This window comes from Prionailurus bengalensis, chromosome D4, assembly GCF_016509475.1.
Source record: "Prionailurus bengalensis isolate Pbe53 chromosome D4, Fcat_Pben_1.1_paternal_pri, whole genome shotgun sequence".
Classification (NCBI taxonomy): domain Eukaryota; kingdom Metazoa; phylum Chordata; class Mammalia; order Carnivora; family Felidae; genus Prionailurus; species Prionailurus bengalensis.
In genome coordinates, this window is record NC_057359.1 from 29094485 (window position 1) to 29116589 (window position 22105).

At 43.1% G+C, this 22105-nt stretch overlaps 1 protein-coding gene across 13 annotated transcripts in view; it reads left to right on the forward strand.

Moving 5' to 3' along the window:
• The window catches only part of LOC122475127 (aminopeptidase O (putative)), a 343878-nt gene that overhangs the window by 304068 nt on the left and 17705 nt on the right, over window positions 1–22105 (forward strand). For 10 of the 13 annotated variants that reach the window (XR_006295098.1, XR_006295097.1, XM_043566828.1 and 7 more), the window contains exon 14: window positions 15630–15746. The exons of 2 other annotated variants lie outside the window; for them this stretch is intronic. Coding sequence is in view for 8 of the 11 variants with exons in the window: in XM_043566828.1 (XP_043422763.1) it covers window positions 15630–15746 (117 nt within the window). In the remaining 3 variants the exon portion in view is untranslated. Of the gene's footprint in view, window positions 1–15629; window positions 15747–22105 lie in introns of those variants that run through there. One more of the 13 variants, XM_043566833.1, reaches the window with a different exon arrangement.

Genomic DNA, 22105 nt, shown 5'->3' on the forward strand with positions numbered 1-22105 from the left:
GGAAAAGGACGCTCGTGTTTAAAGAGAGGCAAGGCAGTCTTACCGCCTGCACCAGGCGAGAGCCGCCCCTCCCCCCCGTCCCGCCCGGTGCAGCCAGGTGCGGGAGGGTGCCGCGGCCGGGTAGACACCTGCAGGCCTGGGGGGGGGGGGGGGGGGGAGGCTGGGCGGGGCCGGAGCGGAACCAGGACACCGCCCCCTCCGTGAGAGCCCCGGCAGCCCGCCCACCACCCGCTCCCTCGGTAGGTTGACCCCTGCGGCGCATGGGCCCACTCTCGGGCTGCGAGGCCGCCCCGACACTGGCGCGGGAGCGGACTTTATCTGGGCTTGGCGATTCGTGTCGCGTGAGGGTCCGGGTCGGGGAAGACGAACCGCGGCCGGTGGGGCACCAGAGCCAACACGACTTGCTTTGGTTGAAACCTTCTTGTATTAGGGGTGCTCCCGGCTTCGGATCCAGGCATTTGGGCACCCCAGAGATTCCCTAAATCCCTTTTGTTCTTCTTCCCTGCGGGGACCGACTGCGCCTTCCTGGTGGACGCTGGGTGCTCCGTTCTCCTGGCGAAAAGGCTTCTGTGCGTATCGTGGAGGCACCCGGCGTGCTCACCCAGGGTCTCGGCTTCGTAACCGGAGAGCGTTATTCGCGCATTGATTCTACGCAACAGCCGTAGGCGCCTAGGAGCTAGGTACTTTAATTTTGTGCCTCCCTCCACCCTTCATAATTTGTTGTCCCCTGCTTTCTAACTTAGGTCATTCTTTGCTTCAGAGACAAATGTGCTCGGGGACAGATGTCAGTGTAGTCCTACCTCGTTTTAAACTTAGGTGAAGTTGGTTGACAGCGTGGAGCGAGACGTGTAGAATTCGGGCAGCATCGTCCAGCGGGACCTGTGGAATTGATACTGGCGTTTGGGGACTTGCTTTTGAAAAGCCTTGGAGAGGTGTCACCCCCACTCCCACCCCACCCTGCTTTGAAGAGAGGTGGGAGCGCAGGGTGCTGCGCAGGTGGTTTCGCAGTGCTGGCCCTCAGAGGACAGCGCTCTGCTTAGGAGGGGGGGTGGCAAACGTTTCCTAAATACTGCTCCCCCCCCCCAAATAAATAACAATTTCATGGAGTAGGGCTATTGATTTGGCTTCCAAAGGGGGAAATGGTAATTATAATAATAGCTTGAGCAAATAGTTTTGGAATCAACGAGAAATGAAATCTCTGATGTTGAGAACTCTGCCTTAAGTGGAGATACTTTCAGGACGGTATGTGGTATTTTGTTTTAACTCTTGCTCTTTACCTTGCAATGTAATGTAAAGCAAAATTGCAGCTTTGACCAATAGCTTAATCGACAGTAGCTTTTTGCTTTTAAAAGTAAATGTTAAAATAAGTTTGTGTCAGTGATGAGGCTGATAGCATGGGTACTTGGCTGTTAGGGGTTTGCTTTTATGAGTCATTTTGGTATATTTTGTAAAAATTCTTTATTCTTTTCTGTCTCTTATTGCGGAATATTTATGTTTATTATTTGAAGGAAGATAACACGGATTTTTCAAACAAACTTTTAAAAAAGTGTTATATTGAATGATTTTTACGTTCTTACACTTTTGAAAAGCATATTAATGTTCTTAACTAATTTAAAGGAGGCTGTCCTGTCTTGTACGCAAAGAGATGGCTTAGCTAAGGAAGACTTTAAAGCCATTTAAATATTTAGATGTTGGCTCAGTGGGGAATTTTGGAAGGATAAGTTTTGGGGGAAATATTTTTTTTTCTGAAAGAGGTTTCTCCTTGTGTTGGTTCTCAGTTGCCCACTATGTTTATTTCATCTGCAGAACAAGTGTTGGGAAGTCCTTTCTATGTATTTCGCAAGCACCTGATCTACTTTAAGTGTTTAATTAAGAATCTTATCTTATATTCAGGGCTTTATCCTTTTAAACGGGGTAGGCACATTAGCATTTGAAAGTGTTTCCATTTGGTTTTAGTTGTTTCTTTGTTTTAACTTGGAATTAGTTGTTTTCCTTGTTAAAAGAGATTAACTTTTTAAATGATTACTGCAATGAAACTAAGTTGTGTTTAGGTATTTGTCTTAATTAACATCTAGAGAGGCAAACAGCTGCTAAACAAAAATCACATTTTGTAACAAACTAAGGCACTAAATTAGTGTTTCATAATGTGAACAGTTAAGATTTCCTTCATTTAAAAATGGAGAAACTTTCAGGCATATCCTGGTAAATGCATGGAGTGGAACTGAAAATTGTACTTATGCCTGAAATTTTGAAAAAGTTAAAATCTGTGTTTGGGAAAAAAAAAAGTAATGAAAGGGAAAGACTTGAGACATATACCCTATTTTGTGCAACATTTTTGTAGTGGTTGCTTTTATTTCTCCAGTAGTTCATTGCCTTTTTTTTTAATCATTCATGTAAACTTCTACGTTGTTGAGTAATTCTTCTAAAATGGATGCACATTGCTTTAAAGATCAAATTAGTACTGGAAAGTAAAGTAAGAAAGGCTTTTTTGTTTTTGATGTTTTTTAAAGTCTTTCTAACACATACTTTACGGTTATAATTTTACTCGTCCTGAAAATTCCAGTGTACATTTAAGCTAGCACAAAGAGTTTAATACCCAGAAGAGCTGTGAATGGGCTATTATAATTTTCTAGGGAAAACAGGCCTGATCGCATCCCTTCCTGAGAGTTCCTTGGGTTTGGGGCCATATTATCTTTTTGACTTTATTGTGAAGTATATCTCTCTTTGAGAAATGCCTTATTCTTGATAAATACATTTCTCCCAATCTTTGAAATAGTTACTGTAGTTGATGGTAGTTGCAGTGTTTGATTTTGTTGTTGGAATCTGTTCTGGTGACCTTTATCTACTGGGATTGCTATAAGATTGGAAACAAGACTGGCCTCTTGTGTGCTGTTGAAATATTCTGGTTGTTTCTGGCGAACATGCCAGTCATTAGGCATTAAAGCTTGTTGCTCTTGCACCCAGGAAACAATCCTGTGGTGTTTTCCTCCCTTGGATAGGAAGGTAGCCACTCTGCCGATATTAGTATGAACAGTTAGCAACCTTCACCGGTACTAGTAAAGAATTGTGCAGATTGCTTGCTAGAAAGATGCCCCGGGTAGTTTGTTTCCCTTTCATTCATATAATCTATAAACTGTTAGAAAAACAGTCCTTCCACGTCTCTGTACATCTTACATATTTCCAAGTGATCCAAGAACGTTGGTTCTGCAGGAGGGATCAAACTTACAAGTTTAATATTCATTTGTTTCTTTTTCTTTTGTTACATGTAGCTGGTATGTGCTGGTGTTTTTCCACAGAAATGCTGATATCTTTGTGAAAGGGCATGTATACCAGAGGTTAAACTTTTTTTTTTTTTTTTTAAGTACAACGTTCAGAGAGAGAAAGTCTTCACATTCTATAAATTAGGGGAAAAATTGCTACAGCTATGATTGTCTTTGTTCTCAAAGCCACTTGAATTGCAGGCTGTGTTGGGACTGGTTCGTACATTGTTTAACTGCTGAGACTAAGACTTCTAATTAGAGTAATTACCGGGCGGGAGCGGACTGGCGGGGCGGGGCGGGGGCCAGGGGTGTGGCCGGGCCGGGGCGCTGCGCGCTGGGAGCCGGGCCCGGACTGGCGGCGCGAGGCGGGGCGGGGCGGGGCAGGGCGGGGCGCGGCGGCCGACCTCTCCGGGGATTGGCCGCAGAGGCGGAGGCGGTGCGCGGGGCGGCCGCGGGAGATATCAGCCGGCGCCGGGACCCGTCTGAGCGGACTCCAGGCTCCGGCCCACGTCCCGACAGGAGCCTCAGTAAGTAAGACGTTTTCCCCCCGGCAGGTCGGCTGCCCCGCCCGCCGCAGCCCGGCCCGTCTGACAGCTGCGGGGGCCCGGGTCGTCAAGTGGTGTTCGTTAGGAGAATTAGAGTGGTTTCTTCTCCTTCTACCAAATCCCTTCTTGCTTGCCTCTTTTTAACCTCAGTCTTTCCACCAGATGAGCTTTAGCGGGAAAGGAAGCCAAGTTTTCTTTACTGTTACTCGTTCTGCTTCATAATCGTGCCCTTATTTGCTGACAGCTAGCAGCCCATTCTGTGGAGTTTGCATTCCCACCACCGTGGTGATAGCGTTCCGTGTGAATGGGAGCTCTCCTTTGCCTTCAGAAATGCTGTAGGGGGCTTCTGACAGGCTGTTTGTTGCCTTTGTTATCCTGCCTTTGTAGTCGCTGTAAACATTTTAACTTTCAGAGCGTGTTCCATGGCCTCTGCGTCGGTGTTGTAATTTTTGGTGTGTTATATTCACCAAGCCTTCAAGGAAAAAAGACCAGGTAAACAAGTGTGTTCGGATGCACACAAGAAAACTCATTTAAAGGACAAATCCATCAGGAAAGGAGTAACAAAAATTACTGCTTCTGGCGGGAGCCTTCTTTAGAAATGTTCTACAGGGTAACTTTAGTCTCTAGAGAACTGTTCTCCTTTTTCTTCTTCTGTCAAGGGTGTGTGCTGATCCAGAGGGGTTCTGGTCTTTGAATTCCTAGGAGGCATTCTTGGATGGAAATGTAGACTTAATGCTGGGCAGCTGACCACAAACAATTTTTAAAAACCTGCGTTTTAAATATTGACTCTAAAGAGAAGTTTGTTTGGGTTGCCCAGGAAGGAGCAACCTGTTTTTTATTTGTGTCTCAACTATTCCTTAACAAAGTTCTGAGATGAGACCCTACGTTGTGAAATCAGCGGAGAAATGGTTCTCAACCTGTAAGGTTGCATTTAGTCATTAAAAAAAAGTATGTGTATCCATTTTTCTTTTTCATTTTGGGGGGAATCTGTGAGGACTTTTTTCAAATTAATTTATTTTAAATAAGTCAAGCTTCACTTTGATATAGAACGTGTAGATTATGATTGGTGTGTTGTAACTTTGATATAATGACAGCAAAAATTGTGTTAAAATGTTGAGAGTAAATATTTTTTAAGTTCTTTTTAGTTTTAATTCTGTAAGAAAAAATTTTTGAAAATCTTTTTTTTTTTTTTTTTGTAGAGATAAATTCCAAGTTAACTTATACAGATAATTTAGGATACTAGGGGGAAGGGAAAGTTTGCTTTTCCAGTGGACTATTTTCCACTGAAATTAAATAAACAGAAAACTTAGAAATGTCTTAACATGTTCTGTAACTTCCAAGAGTTGTTCTGTGCTATTAAAATGTATTACTCCAGTAAAATAATACTGATTTTTTTTTTTTACATGAGCACATTATACATAAATAAAGGAAAATCTAAAACAATTTTTATGAAATTTCTTTAGGAATCTATTAGGGATAACTCGCACATCCTTGAGATTTTAGATTGCCACAAGAAAGCACGTTGTGGGGTTTAACCATGTTCGTGCCAACACGCATTAGAAAGGTCTCTGACCTACCAGGATTTTAGATCCATGGTTAGTATCTGTTTGCATCTTTGAAGACTTACTTCTGTTGGATTGACTTTCCAGTACTTGAATTCAGATGAGAACATATTTCCATGGCAGGAAACAGGGCCGCATTTCAGATTTCCTGTTCCCATATCAGCTTCAGGCTGCAACCCCCCCCCCCCCCCCTCAGGGGCGGCGAGCCTCAAGTCCCAGCTGGAGCTCACAGTAGATTTAAGATTATAGTGTGTGAACTCTCCTAGTGATAAAGTGGATATTTTGCTCCAAAAGAACATTTTTATTAAGCTTACTATTTTAATCTACTTGTTCAGTTGGGAATAGTTTCTGCTGTGATGAGAAGTACATTAATTTGTGAATTACTTGACCATTTGTACAGAGCATGCAACTTGGTGTGAACAAATCTGGCATCGATGGTGTCCGTGTGGTTTTATTGTTGTTTCCCATTCACTGTTTCACCTTCTTACATGATGTGCAACCACAAAACATCCCCTTCTCTTTATATAGAGCTCTGACCTCTAGGGTTGTCGCTTCCCTCAGGTGTTAATATGGAGGAGGGGGAAAAGAAGTTAAAAATGAAGTAAACATTTCTTGAAAGTATGTGAAACTTGTTCTCTACCTTTCTTTCTCTTGAAGTTCTTAAGTCCACATCTTTTTCAAGAATACGAATTGCTGTAAGTGTCAAAGTGACCCTTAACCAGTTCATCCTTTATTCTTCATAAAAATTTTCAGTTAGTCGTGGATATAAAATGTCTGGACTTGAATCCAGAAGTATACAGAATTTGAGTGAAATCTGATTCGTGTGCTGTATATACATTCTGTGAAATAACCCTGAGACATTGGACAGTCCATTGAACTGTACTCTCAACGCATTTTTAGTAGGTAAAAATAACTTTTTGTTTCATTGCCCCAGAGTCATTCACGCAGTCTGGCTCCCCACCCTTGTCTGCCTCCCACTGCCACAATGCCTCCTTACTTGTGGTTGGCTATACGTATATTTAGGGATATGTGTCATGTCAACTTCATGACAGAAACCGCAACACATTGTAGGCATGTGGCTAAATTCATGCTTAGTTTGAATTTGGTAGAAAATATAGAAAGACCATTAGAAAATAAAGTATTTAAAATAAAAGATATTTCTGTTGTTTTGACTACATGCCTGGGAAGAAGAAAGGGCAGGAACTAGCAGTAATGGAATGTGAGCATTCTAGACCAGAATAAACACCCAAAGATGAAATTGGTTTATAAATTACGTTCTGCACTTTAAAAACACCAATGTGTGTGTCCCTCTGTGCCTGAGTCGGTTTGTAAGCTGAGGCCAGTGGTTGACTTGGTTTCTCCCTCCTCCTGTTTCTTGTTTTCTTTCTCACCTTAAAGTCTTGTTCATATGTGTCATTGTCTCTAAAATGATTTTGTGACTTACTTTCTTTTTGGCAGGTAATTTTCTAATTTGAAAAAAATCTTGAATAGCAAGTTTTAACAAGGAGACTGGAAAGCAAAAGGCAGGTTTCTCTTAGAGATGCTATCAAGTTTTTGCACGTAGAGCAGAACGGGTTATTGCAATTCCTCATACAGCGTAACTTACTTTTTAGCTCTTTAAGAACATTACAGAGCCATCATTTCACTGAATACAGTCGATTACAGTTGAAGAGGCATTTCTACCCTTTAAGAATCCTCTACCACGTCTATTATTATACAGAATGCTTAAAAAAAAACTCTTTAAATTGATGTATTTGAATGTCTGTATTTTTTGGATTTGTTTTAGGTTAGACATGAGAATCACTCCTGGCTAGAATTTTCATTTGTAGCTGTAAGTTTTTTTTGTAATAGATTTAAATCACCAAATCGTTGACTGACAACCATTCTTGCCATCATTTTTACTATATTACTCCACCTACTACATTGTACATTAAGTCCTTTGTTTAAATTTGATAAACATGTGCATGTCAGGCCTGGGGTAGATGGCGCAATAAATGAGCACTGTCGGTTCCAGTCTGAAAGGAGTTGCCTTATTAGACTTTTTACGGAAATTAAAATATAGTTTTGTTTGGACTCGGCTATTCTTTGATTAAACTTATAAGGATCTTATTTTTGTCCATAAAATACTGAAGAGAATATTTTCAGTAACTTAAGTCCCCCCCCCCCCATTTGCTAACTACTTGTTTAGAGGATAAAGTATGTTTTTAGACTGAATGTTCCTAAGGGTTACATATTTGTACTTATGAACACCTTTTGTGCATGTTACATAGATCGATCACTCTTTACCAGGAACATAGGGCTGAAATATATTCAACCAAATGTTACAAAGAGGCATTAAAGTTGATAGTTATTATTTACTAAAGTATTTAATTTGTAATAAATAATGTTCCACAGACTATCTGATTTTGACATTTGAGGGGTAATGCAGGAAGTTAGAGAAAGATGGGAAGAAAATTCTCGGTTTGAATGAAATTACTGTTTGCTTTTTTCTCTTGGAAAAACTGAACGTATTTGATAGTTCATCTGTGTTGTAAATGACAACATAAAAATCTGAGCGTGCAGCTGTTTGATGCAATGCTTTATATACAGAAAGCATTTCAAGGTTGTAGAATTCTAGCCGTTTGCTTGCACAGAACTAACATCTTATATTTAACGGTGCTAGCATTCATCTTTATATAGTAACGTTGAAATCAGAACTTTTGAGATCTGGGTTATTTTCAAATATTGTTGTTATGACTAAGAGTAGAGGGTTGCCAACAGGTTTCTTGTGACACTAGTGCTAGAGATTCTGCCTGTACTGACTGAACCTCTTCACAGAAGCCCCCAGTTTCCAGGTGCAGGCTTTGTTAGAGCACGTGCTTCAATCGTTTATGCATTTCAGTGCTTAGATTAGATTGCGGTATTGAATTTCTTCATAAAGTAGATCTTCTCTTTATTAAGTAAATTGGGAAATGTTTTTTGACTTAAGAAAAACGGTTCGCTTCAGCTGGAGGCAGAAAAAAGGGAAAAGACCAAGACCAGGCAGTTCATGTACTGTACTTTTGAGTCATGGGTGGGGTCGTACCTCCAAAAGTGACCCCACAGAGACTAAAACAGACACCATCATTAGCAAATAAATAGTATCTGATATAATTTACTGGCGTAAGTCAGTCTCATGTGTACACATTATATAAGAGTCACATTTTCATGTGCTAACTTAATGTCACCAACTTTTATCAAAGTATTATCCAGGCTATATGCTGACATAAAGCCTGTTATTTAAATTACATAAAATGCAATCCTCTCACAGCTTTTATAAACATGTACGTTAATCATTTATGGCATTATATATTTTGGAAAAGAAATCTTTGTAAACACTCAATGTTGAAAATTACCAGAATTTTACCAGAGTGCTTAGGAGTTTTTATGTCTGTTTCCCCTACCCAGGAACCTGCCAAATCAGTAACCAAAGGGGCCACAGGGTGACCATTCCTGATCTGAATTTTAGGCTTCTCAAAAAAATCCTCACTCGTGAAGAAGAAACTGTAAATTCCTAAGTGATGCAGTCTATTCACTCTGGCATGACAACAGTGGCATGCTCAGTATAGGGCTTCATAAAGCTTTCTAAAGAATTTGGAACACTTGAAAGTATCAGAGGATACTTCTAACTTTTCTTGCATTTGCAGTTTTTTTTTTTAACAGAAATCTTTTTGTTTCCTTGGAATTAATTGTCTCACTTAAATTAATAATGTTGTCTTGAATAACTGATGTCTTTGTCTTGAATAAGTGCATGTGTTTTATGAGCTAGAGTGCCTAACTTGTACATAGTAATAGCTTCTAACTCAAAATTCTAGTTGCATATGATTTTATGACCCCCTAAAGTCCAGCATGCAAGTACCTTTATCATGAGAACTGTCAGCTGGTTTTGTACATCAGATTGTGGCCATGGTATATAACCACATAATGGAGTAGTATGCAGCTGTTAAAAAGAATAAGATGGAACTGTTCCCGTAATGTGGTAAGATGGCATGAAATGTGTATGAGGGGAGTTACTGTATTTTTGTTTTGTAGTAAATACGCTTTTTTTTTGGTGTGAAATGAATTATATGAACAGTTGCTTCTGCTTAAATTTTCTTATTAAAATTTGACCACAGACCTACTCCCAAAAGATGTTTGACAATCAAAACTGTGCTATATGAATTTTTATTTATAGATAGATTGCTTTCTTATTTTGAAGGAAATTATTTTTGCTTTTAATTATTTGGTGATTTTCATTTGTTGGTAAATCAAGTTCATGTCCCCAATATTATGTGAACTATGACTTCTTTTCTTAAATTTGGCAGTTCTTTAAAATGTATTCAGTTTTTGCTTTAGCATGTAGGGGATGGTTTTTCTTTTGTAGGCTTTGTTTTTAGTTTTTCAGCAGAAATTCAAGCCAATTGTTTTTCCTCTACAGAAGTTACCAGTTTAAACTAGAAATATTTTAATTCTATCATGATACTTTAGTTGATAAAAGCTCTTAGGCAGAGACTTTCCTGTGTAAATGTTATTACATAATTCATTTTTGTCAGCTAACAACGTTTATCATTAAGAAGGTGACAGAGGGGCGCCTGAGTGGCTCAGTCATTTGGGTATCTGCTGTTGATCTCGGCTCAGGTTATGATCTTACAGTTCATGGGATCAAGACCTGTGTCAGGCTCTGCGTTGACAGTATGGAACTTACTTGGAATTCTCTCTGTCTCTCTGCCCTCCCCTGCTCGCGCACGCGCACACACGCACTCACACACACGTGCGCGCCCTTTCTCTCTCTCAAATAAATAAACTGGAAAAAAAAAAAAGTGACAGATGAAGGAAGATTATATACTAATGGTGTGAAGACCATAGTCCTGCCCAGTGTCTGGAGTCTATAAGGTCAACTTCACCAAGGTTCTGATACTCTTACGATTTTGTGTGTCTTTTGGGGTTGTAGAGAAGGAGCATTTATGGTTTGAGGATTTTTTTTTTTTTTTAGTATAAATCTTACCCATTTCCAAAAATCATCTTACAAAAATTTATACAACTTAGAGATTTTTATTTATTTTGTTTCATTTGGGGTCAGAGCACCGTCTGAAAGCTGACTTAAGTCTCCATCTTTGTGTCCTGTAGTCAGTCCCTTGTTGCCCTTAGAAAAGTGCATGAAGGGGCACTGTTGTTCTCGCTCTGGACTGTGGGGACACCTGAGGCTATGTAGTGTGGTGTGAGTTTTCTGGGAAGAATGGAAAGGAATTTGGTGGACTTGTGGAGAAATCTTACAAAAATGACTTTTTATATCTATGAGTTACCTTTTTAATCCAAAGGCCAGAGAACTGCTGTCTCTATTGTGCCCCTACACCCCAGAGCCTGTGACTTTGAAAGGTCAACAGCTTCAATTCTGGTTGGACCCTGCTTCTGTTGAATTTCAGCCAGCAAGTCTCCAGCATACAGGAGAATTTGAGATTTTTCTCCCTCCCCCATTTCTTCTGTTTTTGTTCAGTGTAAACAGTTCCTGCCGTAGTAACATAGACAAATATAGCAGAGAATGCTTTTCTGGAAGAAGAATGCTCCCTAAGCATTTTTTAACCATTTTTGGGAAGAATTGATCTTTCTGTGTATTTCAGACACACTGAAGGAGGGAGGTTGTTGCTGTAAATTGAAGTGACATCATATGTATTGCCCCCATTGATCCGCTTTTAGTCTCCAGCCAGGATAAAAGGAAATGGCAGCAGGGAGGAAGCATGCTTCATTTAGGCACAGATCCAGAGTGATAATGGGGTAATAATAGAACTCACGCCACTGTCAGTCGGTGGCTGCCTTAGTCCCAGGCTCATTCCCTGCCTGGGAGCCTCTCAGAGACTTCCTTCGTGTGCGGCTGCAACCTGGCCAGCTGGGCCGGGAGGGGAGGTCCCTTCCTTTTGAAGGGGTGCAGGCGGTGCGACTTGGACGTTGGTGGCACCGGGTTCCTTGTGTCGGTTCCTGCCTCTGGAAGGTCAGTAGTGAGACGCATTGGTGACATTTTCTGATCTAGGAGGCAAGCTGGCCTTTTCTGCATCCTGCTAATGGAAGAAATGGTGGAGGGGCTCAGTTGCGTGGGTGGTCCTCTGGGAGCCAGGAGTGAGTGATGTCCCTGTGACAGCAGTAAGGGGCTTCTGGAAGAGTCAGGGTTTGTTTGCTTTGTGCTGCTTGTAGACTAGGAGGGTGGGTTAGGAAAATTCATATTTTCTTTCCAAGAGCCTGTGTGGAAACTCTTTAAAACCATTCCGAGTTGTGTGGCTTGCCTCAGTTCTTAAGTTGACTGGGAAAATACCAGGTAGACTCCTTTTTTCTTTGTACGTTTCTGGGTAATTAACAACTATGGAATCCTTTCTCTTTAAAATACGAACACAGACTTTTAAATCCTTAACAAACAGCATTTGTGTTGACTGACCCCCCTTTACCGTTTTATTTTTTGTATTTGAGTAAGTTTGACAGTGCTGCGAAGTTCTCTTTCGCACACAAAGTACGCACATGACTCGGGCACCCCATAGTCTTATTTTGTCGGAGTTTCTGTGGCAGATGAATTTTTAAAATACCGAGCCAGTTTCCCTATGGAAAAAATAATTACCCCGTCGTGAATTCCTTGTTTGTGCAAAAGGAAAGGACCTTCTATTCTTGTCACTGTTGAACTGTGGGTGTAAGCACCATTAGACCCTCAGAAGTAAAGGCAAGTTCTTTTCAGAATGTTTAGAGGAGCTGCTTTCTCAGGAGATAACGCTCTGAAACACGTACTTTATTTTTCTTAATTACCTCGTAGTGCAACGGAAGCTCTCAGCACTGCTGCGTTAAAGCACAGTTGGCCTAGAAATCACGTGAAATCTGATTTGATTTGTACGTGGGTGGAAGTGGAGTGACCCACGCCACGTTTCCCAGTGCTCCCGTACCAGCTGCCGGGCCAGTGGTGCCCAGCACTGCACTGGCTGGTGTGTGAGCTCTGAACTGCTGTGCAAAACATTTCGCTTTATTACGTAGTACTTCTTTCTCATTGTAGGGTGGCTTTACGGGGAGTAAATGTTGATTTTACAATGGGAAATGTACTGTATTAAAGTGAACAACTTACCACATCTTTGCTTTAATATCGTCGCTTCAGTGTCTGTAATGTCATGTAAAAAAATTATGTCACGTTTACTTGTGAATGAAAGACCTTTGATCAGTTTTATTGTCTGTGTACTAAAGTAGCATTTGATTACTGAGTTTTCTCTAGTTTTCCCATTGTTTAGAAACTACAGTTTTCCTGGTGAATTAGAAGAGCTGCAGCTGAAAGCCAGACTCGGCTTAGTAAACAGGTTGTTTACTAAGGGAGAGTCATCTAGAAGAGTCCATCCCGAAGCGTAGGACTCGCAGATCTCCCTGTGTTAGGAATGGTCTCAAGTCTCTGTGTGGGCCCTCGTTGCCTGCTCTCTCATCAGTAGGGGCCAGAGGCAGGGGGCGCTCCCTGGCGGGGTGTGCAGCTTGCTCTGTGCCTCTCCCCAGTTAGAGGAAATGAAACGTGTTAGAGAGCCCTGAAGGTTTCACACACACACCTCTCCCTAATCCATCTCCGCCGTCTGTCTTAAAGCAGGGGGCTTGGCTTTAAATATTTTTCCATTGAGGAAAATTTGGAGAGGACAAAAGCTTTCAGTGATCCTTGTGGTTTTGTTTCTGTGTGGATGTGTGACCTTTCTGCTCAGAAGAAAACTGCGAGAGATATAAAAGTGTGAATCCAGGTATCTTGATAGATTCACGTTAGTAATTCTTCATTTGTAAATTGGAGTTGTGTTTGTTGGTTAAACCCAGTTGGGGGTAAGTTAAGGACCAAGCGACTCGTCTTACTCAAGGGTTTTTTCCTCCGTGGGTCTCTGTACTTTAAACCAAATCCCAGACTTGAGTTGTAACAATAGGCCTCTTTGTACGTGTGTGCACATAATAAGGAGATGCTTTCTTTCTTTCTCTTTCCTTCCCTGTAACTCTGCAAATTGGCAGGCTAGTTTCTGCTGTATTTAGTTAGCTAACAAATCCCACACCCCCAGCTGATGAGTAGTGTTCTATGCTGTATCAGGTGGGCCCCTCCCCAGAAGCCCTCTTCCTGTATCCAGAGTGGCCTCGACACGAAGCCATTGCTCCTGGTGTTGGCCAGCTGTGGAAGTGCTGTGGACCAGTTTTGAGAGTGCCTTTTGGGGGGAGGGAGTGTAGGGCTGGATGGGCCCCTGAGTCAGTCTGGGGCTCTCCCCTCCACAGCCCCCACAGAGTCAGATGCCAGGCTAGGTCACCGCCAGGTGGGGGCCACTGGGGCACACTTTGTAAAGGAAGGTAGTGAGGGGGTGGGAACCCTGATGGGGCAGAAAGGCCAGCTGTCTGAAGAGGGTTCAAATGCAGGAGGACAATTGAGGAGTTGACCTAAGGCGACTTGAGGGGTTGTACTCAAGGCCAGTGCTGAAGGATTAGCCTCCACTAGGGAAGAGCCCTTCTTAGAATGGGGGAAGGAAGGATCCAGAGAGGGAGCTGCAGCATGGTGTGGGTGGGAAGGAGGGCTGACAGAGCCTGGGTACATGCAGGGCCTAAGGAAATTGTTCATGGTGTGAACTGGTGGGTGAGGAGGCTCCCTAGAGGCTGGTGGTCCTGGATTTGGGCTGTTTTAGAAACAAATTTTTTGAAAATATAAAAGTCTCGTGTCTGAAACTATAAAAAATGAAAAACTGGCATTTTTACTTCTTGTTGTTACGTAGTGATTTGATCCCTTGGAACATCTTAAAGGCACATGATTTAATAATGAAGGAAAATGAAGTGTTAGCTATTCTTTGAGTCTTCCTACAGGACCTCACAGGTCAGTGAGAATAGTAACCCTCTATTCTTGCTGAAGGCACCTTGTTCTGATCCTGTCAGCCTGAGAGAGGATCCACAGCATGACTCTAAGGTAGATGAAGCGCTGCTGTAAAATACAAATGCCAAGGAATCAAGTGATGTGCTTCTGTGTCTATCTGTAGGAAAAGTGGGAGTTTTATTATCACTTAGATGGGCATAGTGAGAAAATACAAGAAATGCTTTCCTTGTGGAATTGCCTGGTGAATGTTATGCTTGCAAAGCTGCTTGATGTTCTTCCACGTACATTTTGGGCAAGTGTATGTGGTGTTTGGGAGTGAGGGTAGGGCGGAGTGCCACTTGGGGACAAAAAGGCAGAAAGGTAGCTAGAGAAGCCAATGATTTTTAAATTTTCTTCTAAAGTAACAGAAAGTGGGGATTAACATCCAGGTGGTGGTATGAACATGCTGTTGATCTAGCATTGACTTGCACACTGACAAGATCGAGTTTGCTGACAGGGATTATCTGGGTGCAAGCAAGGAGGCAGGGCAGCTTAATGTGGAGAATAATGGAATTCATAATAGTTTTAAAACCTTGACTTTAGAATGGATATTTTTCAGTTCCTATAAGATGTATCTGAGATTAATTTTTCCTCCTTTGTTTGAGTGCTGCTCTTTGATAGAGGCTGATCTAGGCATTGCGTGCGGTTCAGTTTTGAATAAAGACATTTTTCCTTGGATTTCACAAATATCGTTTGCTCACAAATTAGTTTTTGTTGCTTTTATGTTGCATAAAAACATTCTCTCCTTGCCTTTAAGTATTAAACACCATTCTTTTGACCCATCCTTATGAAAAACTCAGGAATAAGGGTGACCTTGTGTGTGTATGTGTGTGTACATACATACGTACATCCATGTGTAAAATCACGTGTACAATCATTTTAAAATTTTGATGGAATAATAAACTTACAACTTTTATAATGGAGGATTGTGAGATATGGTTCTCCATTATGTGCTTTTTATTTCTTGGTGTACATTTGCAATGTTTAGGGGATAACAAAGGAAATCTGAAAGCTGCTTTTTAATATCAGATGGCTTCTTGAATCTTTACCTAGGTTAAATGGCATTTTTTGGCATATGCCAAAAAGAAAGAGGTTTAATAAACCATGATATTGTTTTATTAAGATAAGTACAGTTTTTGTCATTTCAGAGTGTATATGTATATTGTCATGTTGCACACCTTTAAAAAAAATCACATTGTACAACCTAAAAATAAAAAGATAAACACCAGATCTTTTGATCTGCTCTAAATTTAGAACTGACATGAAAAGCCATGGAGAATAGGGCTTAATCAGGCCCCGGAATGCAGTGTCTTTGGGAACACAGTGTAAGCCCTGAGGTTTTACCAAGGTCAAGTTTGTAGTCTTTACACAAGCTTTTCGGTTTTGCCTTTAGCTCCTTCCAGACCAGCTTGTCTTACTTCTGGAGCATCTCTTGGAGCAGAAGACTTTGAACCCCCGGACTCTTCAAAGCCTTGAAAGGGCATATCGCCTTACCCAGCAGGATGCAGAGGTAACCAGGAGCGCTCTTGGAGCTTAGACGCTGGGCCCTCGCTGTTGGGGAAGAGAGGTGGTCCCATCGCCCCCATGCTGCTAAAGCTTCTGTTTCCATCAGCAGCATCCTTGCTGTGTGGTTATGATGAAGAGCAGGTACTTGGAGCCGAGCGTAAGCTCTTCCCCCGGTTGTGTTTGCTCCAGCAGGGGGCCTCTGCTCCTCATTTCACCAGAGTATCTTGCCGTCCTAAGTTTTCCCTTTTTACTTCTCAAATCATGAGGATGATTCGAATAAGTCTCCTAAAGGAATGAGCAGACAGGGTGCGGTGTTTCTGAATTATAACTCAGGCGGTCATTTTGTGCACGATGTGCACCATCCCGCAGCACGTTTAAGGAAACTTGGCTCAGATGTGCCACAGCTTCTCGGTCATGTTCAGTTAGGACAGGAAAGGAGCCATGTGTGAAGGAAATGAAAACTAAATCTAACAGCCGTGGTTTGAAAAGCAAAATCGGATGCTTGTGGAAAGCAATATGATGTGGTTCATAATATCTTCTAGTTTATTGTGAAGAATGCAGTGTGAATCCTAAGGTGAATTCCAGGAGTTTTTATATATAAAATAGTAAATAGTTATTGTAGTAAGTCATCTGAAGAAAAAAACAAGCACCCAATCAAAAAGAGAAAAGCTTTTTTATGTAAAACCCTTAAAATGCAAGTAAGTCTGGTTTGTGTCTGGTTGAAATAACTGAACATTTAAAAACCGTCCAGGCCAGCGTGGCAGCCTTCAGGCACGTGTGGCTCTTGAGTAATGGATACATGGCTGTCGTGAACTGAGACGTGCTGAGAGCGTGAGATGCACCCTGGATATTGAAGACGTAGTGTGTAAAAAAGCAAATTATCTCATTAATAATTTCTTCTTGTTTTATACAATGTCAAAATGATATTTTGGTACGTTGGGTTAAATAAAATATTATTAAAACTAATTACAGTCATTAAAATGGAGTAAATTGAGAAAAGCCCCCTCGTTATTAGATTAAAAGGTAAGATGGACATTGTTATGCATTTTAAAGCCCCATAAATTCGGGAATTAATCGAAAACTCCAGAGAAGACCCATGTAGCTTTTTACCCATCTGAGCACAGATCAATGTGCAACGGTTGCTGTTTATTTCAGCTCTTATATTTTTGCTTATGGGAGTTTCCAAATGCCAGCGTGTTATTTTTAATTAGTATTTAAGACGTTTTTATTTATAGGCATGAGGTTATGTTTTAATCAGAACTGAATGCTGCTGAAATGCCAGGCCCCTGTGACCGGCAGCGGCCAAGGCAAGGGCAGGCGGATCACAGCAGGCGCCGGGCACCTGTCACTCTCTGCCCGGAAGCCAGGAGGTGGGAGACCCTGTTTTCCCCCTTCCTTTTGGCATAAAACACATCGTGTTCTTCACTTACAGCTCAACAAAGTTGTTACCTGTAACCTCTTAAACCTATGAGAAGTAGGGCAGGTTTAATTTGGTTACTTACAATATCTCACAAAACTTATAAACCAGGATACCTGAAGCCAGGGCAGGCTTTCCAGCTTGGGTCTCTGTTGGCGAGATCCTGGGGCCTGAGGCCTGCTTTAGTCCGTTTGTATAACTAGTGCAGTCCCTGTTGCTCTTTGCAGATACTTAGCTCTGCCAGGCACTAGGGTGACAGCAGTGGTCATGAGCAGCGAGGGTCACCGTTAGGAAGTTTATAGTCTTCTGGAAAGACAGCTCATAAGTAAATGAATAAGACCATTTCAGGTAAGAACTATGCAAGAGATACACAGGATGAAGCCGGGCTAGGTGTCTCTAGATAGAGTACTCCAGAAAGGCCACGCAGAGAAAGTGACATTTGAGCCAGGACCTAAGGACAAGAAGGAACTGGCCATATCAAGCCCAAGGGCCAGGGGTGATTTCCATACAGGGGTGACCACAAGTACAAAGGTGTGAACTCGGCATGTGCTAGGATAGGGGTCAGCAAACTTTTTCTGTAAAGGAGATATTTAATATTTCAGGCCATACGCTTTCTTTTGCAGCTGTTCCACTTTGCTGTTGTAGTCCAAAAGCTGCCGTAGATGGCATGTAAACAAACATGTGCCGTGCACGGGTAAAACTTTTTGTGAACCCTGAAGCTTGAATTTCATATAATTATCACATGTCCCAAGATACTCCTTTTGTTGTTGTTCTTTTTAAAAACCATTTAAAAGCATACACACCGCTCCTAGCTGCAGGCTGATCTGGCCTGCTTTATCCGGGGTTTGTTGACCCCTGTGCTGAGGCCTGCAGGGCTGAGGTCAGGGGTGGGCAGGGGCCAGATCAAGGAGGGCCTTGGGGCCGTGGTGCATGGTTGGGATTTTTTTCTAACAATGTGCCCTCGCCTCGCCCCCTCCCCAGGTTCTCTGAGGTCCTGGCATGTAGTTGGTTATGCTGACAGCTTGTCTCACTGTGAAGTTTCCTTGAAATGTCACTCAGAACCAGAAAAGCAACAGGATTTTGGCCAACCAGGGTGTTTTCTAGAAACTTCATTAGTTAAGTGTGATTTCTTGTGACATTGATTAGCAGGAATTTAGTTGAATAACCATCTGCCTTTATTTTAAATGACAGAACATTTCATGGGAGAAAGAATTGTTATTTGGTTGGAAGGGCTTGAGGATTCTGACTTTATTCTCAGTGTTTCTCCTTGACCTAGATCAATAAGGATAGTCCTCTTTGGTTGTTATTGGGGCTTTTAAACATGTAGTAAATAGCAGTTGGTGGAAAGCTGGCGGAACTTGAGTGTGGCAGGCTGTGTGTGGAGCACGCCTGTGGGAAAGGGTTCTGGATGGGCTTCCCCGGGAGCAGTGTAGGCTAAAGCCCCGTGATCCTTGTTCAGGGTGCTGTGACCTTGGGATCAAGACTTGAGCCCCAGGAACTGCCGGGCTCTATGGCCCACAGCAGGGAGTGTTATCCCCCATGTTTCCAAGGTGTCTCCCCTTATTCTTGAACAGGCCTATTTCCTGAAAGCATATGTGTGAAGTCGTCTTGGACAGGGGAGCCCACTTCCCCGGGCTTTGCTGCTACAGTGTTTCCACAGCTTGCGGCAGTGGGGTCTTCAGCTGTTCATGCCCCTGATCACTGCAACCCTCCTTTTTTGGCAGAACAGCACGTCCTTGATGCATCCCACCAGAAGATTCTCACCTATTTAAGGCGCCTGTCTTGCCGCAAATGGGACCCCTCTGTTCAGTAGCTGCTTCAGCTTCTTCGCTGTCACCCTCCTCGGCCCCTCCCTCCTTCCTTCCCTGTGTGTGGACAGCCTAGTGCAGGCCCACGAGGAAGTCTGTGTCTCATTGTTCTCTCCAGGTAGCTCAGTGTCGGTGCCTGTTGTGCAGCTTCTGTGTGTCAGCTGTGGTAGAGCGTCTGCTCTGTGTGTCAGGGTTTCCGAGCATGGTGCCGTCTGCTCACCAGGGTGTTGTGTGTCAGATTGGTGGGTGTCGGCCTTCTGACTTCCCTGTGCCCGTGTCACCTGTGGCGTGAATACACGGGTCTGCTCCCAGTCTTACAGGAATAGCGCCGGAGTACAAATGAGATTGGAAGCTGGGCAGTCATGGGTGTCCTCCTAGGCCACTTTGTGCCTTGCCTGCCCGCTCTCGTTGCCACCATCTGAAACGGGCACTGGTGGTGGGGGAATGTTTGCCTTCCTTAGCCTGGAAAGTATCGTTGAGTACAAGGGTCACCCATCTTTTACATCCTTAGCTACCGAAACTACTAACCTTATTGTGGGGCTGCTTTAACCAAGATGGAAAATGAGCTGAGGGAAAATTTAGTTCACAGAAATATGATGTCTACACTTTTTGACCATATTGGCCCAAATAAAGAGCTATGGAAGTTTAAAAATACAAGTTTTAACTGATTCTTGAAACAAAAGATCTTTTCTAAGTTCCTTTCTAAGTGAAGACTTTCCTGCCCTCTTCAGCAGGTCCTTCAAAAGTGTAAAAATAGCTGCTGTGGTAGTGAGGTGAGGGTCCACGCAAGGTGGCTCTGGGACCTTTCTCCCCAAGAGCCCCACAACTGACCTGGAAGTTAACTTCTTTCTAAACAAGTGTTTTGGTTTTTTAAAAAAAAAATTTTAATGTTTATTTATTTTTGACAGAGACAGAATGTAAGTGGGTTAGGGGCAGAGACAGAGGGAGGCACAGAATCTGAAGCAGGCTCCAGGCTCTGAGCTGTCAGCACAGAGCCTGACGCGGGGCTCAAACCCACGAGCTGTGACGTCATGACCTGAGCCGAAGTTGGACACCCAACCGACTGAGCCACCCAGGCGCCACAAAGTTAACTTCTTCCTACAGACTACAGCCAAGCACTTCAAAATTAGGGGCACACCTCCGATGAACTTTCAGGAAATTCAGAATCAGCAACTCAGTGTCTTATCTGTCTTAGGTAAGAGTGGGGGACGTTAGAAAGGTCCCCAAGGTGTCATGCCCTGCCCTGGTGCTTCAGTTGGTAGATTGAGCCAGAAAATTAATTCTTGCGAGAGGCCATGACCAGCATCAGCTCCCCCCATCATTGCGTTTGGGGAAGTACTGAAGGCTGAAAGGAGAGGTCTCCTGGGTTAGGTTGGAATGGGACAGCTGGGCGCTAGCCCTCAGTCTCCCTGGATGTGCTCCCATGACTGGCCACACGAAGGGAAGGATGGCGCCTGTTCCTGACCTCAGGAGCCACTCTCCATGCCATGATCTCCTCTTAACACCCCCGCAGAGCATCTGGTACTGGCCAAGACACTGACTTAGGAACGAGCTACACTCAAGTGCCAGGCCCCCAAGAGGCTGCTGACCACAGCCAAGTCGTCCCCCTGCTGGGTTCCGTCTTCGTGTCCGCACAGTTGTAGCCGGGACCAGACATCAGGTGTTCCCGCTTGAATGACCACAGCCAACTGGCAAAAAGAGTTTCACAAAACCAGTTTTACTCTTACATTGTCTATTAAAAAATTTCCTATTTTGTTTTCTTTTAAAACGTGCATTGTGATGCCGTAAACTTAGTTTATGACCCACCAAATGGGTGCCAGCCACAGTTTGAAAAATGCCGGATGAGGTGATGTCGGGGTCCTCACCAGCTCCCCTGCTTCCGCCCTGCGGACTGTGGACGACGATCCTGTGCCTCCACCTTCTCAGGATTAAAGTAGAGCCATGAACCCCTTCTTCATGGGACCATCAGCAACATGCTGTGAGAAAACGTCTGTGAGCATCCATGGCTTTAACGTAATGTGTGTTCATGTAAGACTCACAGTCTCTCATTTGTTGTGAAATGGTCAAGTTATGTTATTTAGCTTGGACAACGTTTGTATTCTCTCCTTCCTTTAATCTGTCAGGGAGAAAGAAAAGAAACATAGGCTACCTAACTGCTGGGAGCCCTTAAGCATCTGGTCACAGAATTCTTGATCTGGGGGTGTGGTGGGCTTGCGGGGTACAATGCCGGGGAGAACTGGCTCTGAATCACGGTTTGCCAACCTTCTGGACTGTGGTGGGGTGGCCGGGGCATTGCAGGAACTTTAGCATCCTTGGCCTTCACATGCTACCAGGTGTGCTGCCCACCCACCCCTGATCTGGCAGGCAGAAATGTCTCCAGACATACCCAAGTGTCTCCTGGGGGGCAGAGTCACCCCATTTAAGAACCCCATCTCTATAGCCCCAACTGATTCACAAAAGGCAATTTTTTCCTCTCATCTAATAAAGCGTCTGATGAGTGGTTACAACACAACATGGAGGAGCTAGAAAGATCGTTAACAACATGTAAGGGCCATCCTGAGTCATCGTACTCATGAGGCTCCAAACAGTGTAACCTTGGGAGAGGTGAAAACAAAATCTCTTACAGGGAAGAAAAAGAAGGAACTTATGACTAAAGTAGTAGTAGCAAATAAAGCCGAGGAAACAGATTAGCAAAGAAGGGCAAACCTGTTTTACCACTAGTGTGCAGAAAAAGCCCTGCCAGCATCTGTGGGCTCTGCTCTGAAAAGGACACATTCAAGGTTGATTGCAAATGGAAAAACATCCAACCTTGCAGGCCTTTCCCACGCCGCTGCCTTTCCTCTCTTTCCCGATGAAGAGCCCTTGAACCCTCTCCCACGGTGGGCTTTGCCTATGCAGGGAGGGCACGTATTTGCATACATCGTTACTAAGAGAATTTTTCATTTGCTTGAACAGAAAACACGACAGGCTCTCTTTGAAGTCCAGAGGTAGACAGGATAATTCCAGGAATGCAAGGGTCTGACAGCTCTGGTGCCCATTTCTGATTTTGTTTGGGCCCAAAACATAGTTTCTATGAATTGAGAGAATTTCATGGTTCGGAGACCTTGACATGTTATAAAAGGGCAGAGAATAAAAGTT